Source organism: Arachis hypogaea, chromosome 15 (assembly GCF_003086295.3).
Source record: "Arachis hypogaea cultivar Tifrunner chromosome 15, arahy.Tifrunner.gnm2.J5K5, whole genome shotgun sequence".
In the NCBI taxonomy this organism is placed as follows: domain Eukaryota; kingdom Viridiplantae; phylum Streptophyta; class Magnoliopsida; order Fabales; family Fabaceae; genus Arachis; species Arachis hypogaea.
In genome coordinates, this window is record NC_092050.1 from 72,867,153 (window position 1) to 72,873,313 (window position 6,161).

The window sequence follows — 6,161 nt, forward strand, 5'->3', positions numbered from 1 at the left end:
CCTCGAATCAGCATATCACGAGTCTCAAACAGCAAATCGAATAGATGGGAGAACTCAATAAAAGATCGAAGGTTTGGGTAGTGAACTGAGAGCCATTGCTTGAAAAATTCAGTTTGTTATTGATGAATATACAAGAGAACTGGAGCACAAACCGTGGAAACCCATGTTTTCATGTGCCAGAGTCACTTTGTTATTGAACGGAAGTTGGATAGCATTGGGAGAAAGATTCAAGATTCCTCAAGAAGGATAAGGAAATGGTTTAGTGAAGTTTCAGACCGGAGCTGACTCGTTCGCTGCTGTTAACAGTTGCAGCAAAACAACTATCTCTTACCGTTAAAGACCAAAAGATCATTGGATTTGATGAGGATATAGAAGTTCAGATGGCTCATTTACATTCAGAAAAACAAATTGTTGCATCATTTCGATACTGGAATTCGAGATATGTGCAAAACAACACTAGCCAAATTTGTGTTTGACAATGATGCCATTAAAGATGCTTTATAGCAAGAAGAAGAAGATAGGTGGACAACACAACATATTAACCAAGCACGCAAGACTTTGTTGGGGAACAAAAGGTGTCTGTTAGGGACTTGGTATTATGGAATGCTCAAAGTCTCATATCGGGTAGTATAGGATGCTTGATGTAGAACCACTCATCAGCTAGCTTTTAAGGTGTGGTTTCCTACTTTTCTTAGATACTTAACAATGGTATTGGAGCCCGTCGTTGGTGCCATGGACGTCGGCTCAAACTTCCAAGTCTTGGATGAAATAAAAAAAATAAGTGTTGAAACCTATATTATGTTGTAAATGACGCAAAATAAGTGTCTCCTCCACCTCACTATTTTGAAACTGGAAAAACTTGATACGAAACATACTTCATGGTATAACTTCAGAAATTTGTGCTTGGTATAGATGTTGAGGAAGAGGAAGATTTAGTCCTTGATCGAAGCCATGTAGCTGGGCAGGTTGTGCCTTTCAGTGCTACTTGTATGCTATTCCATATATATGGGGGTTTATAAATGAAGCGTTAGACACAAATGCTGTCTTGAACTCAACACTTGAAAATCCAGCTTTGTATATGCTGTTTCCTGTATCTCTTGAAAGGTGGCACCCATCTGCAAGTATCTGCTGCAGAGGATCAATAAGTCGTTGGAAAAATTTGAGAGTTGTGCCATCTGTAAATCAAAGTTAACTAAAGTTGTTACTAAGCTATTTCGGTTTCCAAAGTGAATTTGGAAGTTGTGTACACACCTTTTGCAGCCAAGTGTTCGACAAACACATACTTTCCACCAGGTCGCAACACCCTCTTAACTTCTGCACAGAAAGCGAATTGGCGTTGGGGGATAACCCTTAAGTAACAAGTGTGTCAAGAATCAAGAACCAAAAATTATACAAAAGCTCAACCAGTTGAGTGAAGGACCCTCAATGATCTTTATATCTAGTAATCCAGTTTTTGCGCTAAAGTTCCCTCAAGCATACAACTTGGGACAAGTTCAATAGAATCAGTGACCAATTTCAATTAGTACCAATATCAGTCAGCAGAATTGGCCTTTTTCTTTCTAGCATTATGGTCTAAAGGATGATGAATTTGTGTCTTCAAATACAAGGGAATGCAAACACTAACATCTCAATCACTTTTTTACATTCAAAATTTATGTCTTCAATGCAAGGGAATGCAAACACTAACATCTCAATCACTTTTTATATTCAAAACCTTCTAAGAGTTTCCTCTACCTTTCTTGTTTCTTTTTCTTTTCTTAACACAAAAAAAAAAAAAAAAATCATGCAAAGCCGATAATAAATACTTTCCAAATTTTAGGCCAAACATTCAAAGTTCAAACAATCGTTTTAATGAGAAAATCCAAAATGCAGCTAATGAAGTATAATAATCACACAAGTAAACTAATAAGTACAGTGATGATTGAGTAAATACTCTTCTTTGCTGTAACTTGTAACCTCCTCTCTGCACCAAACAATAAAATCAATATATTTATTTGAGAAAAACACAGAAAGCTCTACAAGTTTCATTACCTTTTAATGCCAAATCAACATCTTTAACAGAACACAATACAAGCGTTCCAACGACTGCATCCACTGAAGCATCACTTAGTGGTATAGCCTCCCCAACCTAAGTAGACTCAACATTAAAGATAAAGTTCAATTAACAAATGCAGAACATAAACTAACATAACTAAACAGAACAAAGCATCAACATTAAGAGTGATGATTAGTTGATTCTTGTAGAAAAATGTGGAAAATTTTCTAAATAAATGGATGAAGTAAATTTACACCTTTTATCAAATGATGAGCATATAGCATTAACATTCAGCTTTGTAACTATATAGGCCATAATTGACACAAACCTAGAAAGCATTTCCATAAATATACTGTTTTGTGCTACTTTACCACAAACTAGTGCCGTTATCTTTTAGTGTATTCCACATTTAATATTCACTCCTTATGAGAACATTCCTCTTAAAGCAGTGCCTATAAGCCGATGAGAGAATGGTACATACAGCTTGAAAAAACTCGAAGTTTGAGAGCAGTAAGCCAGCCAATCTAGCCGAAGACCGAGCATATTTCTCCATCTTCGGGTTAGGATCAATGCCAACAACATGAACATCGGAATCGTTAGCATAATAACTGAGGTTAGGACCTGTTCCAATCCCAACCTCCAAGATTTTAAGAGCCTTCCCCTTCAAGTTACTTAAGACTTGTGACTTGTACTTTGCAACCTTAACACAAAAAAAAAATAAAAAAATAAAAAAAAAAAGAAGAAGAGAAATTCCCAAAACTTCAATCCAATTCAACAACAACAGCTTCATAATTCAATTCAATGGTAATTATTAAATGCAAAATGAAGAAATATAAACCTCAGCTTCATAAGACTTAGTAGCTGAATTCATAACCCAAGCATAGAACTCTTCATACCAATCTGGCTTTGGTGGATGAAACTGGTTAAGCACATCCTACAAAAAAGTAAGTTTTTTTTGGCAATCAAAACAAAAACCTCATCTTTTGACTTCTCTGTTAATTGTTGGGTCAACGGCACAAGTTAAATTGTTAATCGTTACCGCGTAATCGTAATCAGAATCTGAATTATTGGTGGCTCTGGAAGGTTTAATAGGGAAGAGTGTAGTTGCCAATGTTGCAGCTTCAACGAAGTGCCTTCTTCCACAGAAGAGGCACCGCCTTTTTGTGGTGAGTTGGGATGGCGCGGGCGAGTTGACCCGGCTGGACTCATTATTGATGTTGGAGCAGAGATAAGTTTTTGGAGTGCAGGGTACCAAAGAAGAAGAAGAAGAAGAAGGTGTTATAGAAACCGAGAGAGTATGAAAATTCATTTCTTTTGGGAATATAGAGATTAGAGAAGAAGGCAGTGGCTCAACAGTCAACAGTGACTCGGTGAGACTCTTAATAAGACAAGACTAGTTGGACCATAGTTGTCAGAATCGAATCGGTGATCGAACCGGTAAAATTATTGGGTCATTGGGTTATTGGTTTAACCGGTGGATCATTGGTCGAACCGATTAATCCGGTATAATTAAATAATTATGTAAAATTTAATTATTTTTTTTATTATAGGTATTTTTATTTTATTTTTATAAAAATAATTATCATTTTCAAATTTTAATACTTTATTAATTAATTTATATTTATTGTATTATTATATTATTATAAGTAAAAACTTACATACAGTTAATTTTCATGTGAAGTTGATATTTAAAAACAGTTAGATAATTTGACAAATTTAACTAAATATCATCTAACGATTTTTAACTATCAACTTCATATGAAGACAACTACATGTGAGTCTTTATTTATTATTATATACTACAAGTATAATAGATATCATGAAAAGAAAAAATAAATTATGATTAATAATTTTTTTAATCTTTTTAATATATATATATATATATATATATATATATATATATTAATAAAATTTATAGTTAAATAAAATATAATTGATTTAAAAATTAATGACTTTAAAATTAAAATTAATTGAATATAAGTAAATAGAAAATTGCTATATGTATTATAATTTGGATATGTATTAGTAAAAAGCAATGTAGCCTGGTGGTCAGATTATCTTTTTTGCAACCTTGGAGTGAGCAGTTTGAACCATATGAGAGCCATTTTGAAAAATTTTTCAACAACCACACAGCTTTGACACTTGGCATGCAGGAGCTTATGGAGAGCATGGTGGACTTGCAGAACCCAGATGCATCGTAGCTTCGCCTTCAGTTGGGACCAAACGGTTCGGTTCGGTTCGGTCCGGTTTTCACCAAATTTGGCCGGTTTTAGCCGGTTCGTTCCGTTCTCTTCCTTGAACGGTCCTAACCTCGGACCGGACCAGTATAGGGTACGGTTTACCAGTTTTTCGGTCAAATCGGTCTGTCCGGTCCAATTTTTACAACTATGAGTTGAACTAAACAGACAACAGTTTTTTTAAATTTGATATAAGGAGAGGAGATACAGGATATTCTTGCTTAAAATTTGTTATGGTTTTTCTTGAATCTTTTTAGAATAGTTTTGGTTAAAGTGAGTTAAACCCCAAAATGGTCTTTAAGATTGGCGTCGTGCACTAAAATCGTCTTTGAAATTTCAATTGCACTAATTACGTCCCTAAGATTGACAAAAATACATTACATTAGTCCTTGACCCATTTTTCATTGACGGCATGATGACATGGCTTGATGACGTGGCATGTTAGTGACACGTGTCACTCCATGATTTGGTCACGTGTAATGGTATGATGATGTGTTGACCAATGACACGTATGCTAACGTGGATGGTTGTGATATGTGTCACAATGCTATTTGGCCACATGTTTATTTGTGCCACGTGTCGCAACAGTATTCGTCCACATGTCATCCATTATGTCATCATTATAGATACTCCAAATTAGTCCCTCACTTTGCGTTAAGTGACTCATTTTAATCCCTGAAATTGAATGTCATGCACTAAACTAGTCCCTTCACCAGTTTTTTCTCATTTTTTTAAAAATTTAAAATTTTCAATATTTTAGATGCATTAATTTTAATTCTATTTTTTCACACATCATTAAATACAAGTGCTTTTATTAAAATTTTTAAAATTTTAGTTTTAATTATACAATTTTTTTCTATTATAATTTAACATTGGTAAATTTTGTAATATATAAGTATGTTATTATAAAAAAAAAAAATTATATAATTGATTAGACACATTTTTTATCAAAAACTAAAATACACATTTTTTTCTGGTTCTTATGAAATACACGTTTTCATTGTGTGTAAATGGACTAGACCGAAGGCACTTCAAACCATCACTACTATCTCCGACCTCTTCAGTCTAGACAAAAGAGGTCGGAGATGGTAGTGGGGGTGCTTGAGATATCTTCACGTCAACTCCAAGACAGCGGTTCAAGGTAACCCGCAAGAGAAAAAATATTTTATAAAAGCACTTGTATTTTAAATAACATGTGAAAAAATAGAATTGAAATTAATGGATTCAAAGATAATGATAATTTTGAATTTATAGAAAAAAAAGGAGAAAAAACTAGTGAAAGGACTAGTTTAGTGCTCGGCATTCAATTTTAGGAACTAAAATGAGTCACTTAACACAAAGTGAGGGACTAATTTGGTGCATCTACGATCATGACATAATGGATGACACGTGGACGAATACTGTTGCGACACATGGCACAAATAAACACGTGGCCAAATAGCATTGTGACACGTGGCGCAACCATCCATGTCAGCATGCCACATGTCACTGGTCAACACATCATCATACCATTACACGTGGCCAAATTATGGAGTGACACGTGTCACTAACATGCCACATCATCAAGCCATGTCATCACACCGTTAATAGAAAATGGGTCAAGGACTAACATGGTACATTTTTGTCAATTTCAGGGACGTAATTAGTGCAATTGGAATCTCAGGAACTATTTTAGTGCATGACACCAATCTCAGGGACAATTTTGATGTTTAACTCCGTTAAAGTTGTTATGTTGTATGGCTGGTTCTTATTGAGTGCAGCAGTCTAAAGTATAAGCCTAACTAGTAATAGTCAGTTGTAGCCCAATGAATCAATAGTAGCCCATCAGTTAATAGCCCTCAAGAATAGTTAACAAGTGTGGGTGTACAAAAAGGGATCAGTCTTGTTAG

General features: G+C 34.7%; 1 protein-coding gene across 8 annotated transcripts; it reads right to left on the bottom strand.

Moving 5' to 3' along the window:
• Positions 1-465: 465 nt before the first annotated feature.
• LOC112750319 (uncharacterized) lies at positions 466-3,392 on the bottom strand. Of its 8 annotated transcripts, none has more exons than XR_011872016.1 (6): positions 3,075-3,392; positions 2,874-2,969; positions 2,517-2,735; positions 2,032-2,128; positions 1,252-1,963; positions 466-1,128 (listed from the first exon to the last, which is right to left on the bottom strand). XR_011872016.1 is itself a non-coding variant. In XM_072216355.1 (6 exons), the coding sequence occupies exons 1-6, from the start codon at positions 3,342-3,344 to the stop codon at positions 1,052-1,054; spliced, it is 816 nt and encodes a 271-aa protein (XP_072072456.1). In that variant the 5' UTR covers positions 3,345-3,392; the 3' UTR covers positions 466-1,051. The 8 variants fall into 8 exon arrangements, 6 of the variants coding, with proteins under 6 accessions (XP_072072456.1, XP_072072455.1, XP_072072454.1 ...); XR_011872015.1 differs by having other exon boundaries at positions 466-1,175; XM_072216355.1 differs by having other exon boundaries at positions 466-1,125; positions 1,252-1,311.
• Between the last annotated feature and the right edge of the window lie 2,769 nt (positions 3,393-6,161).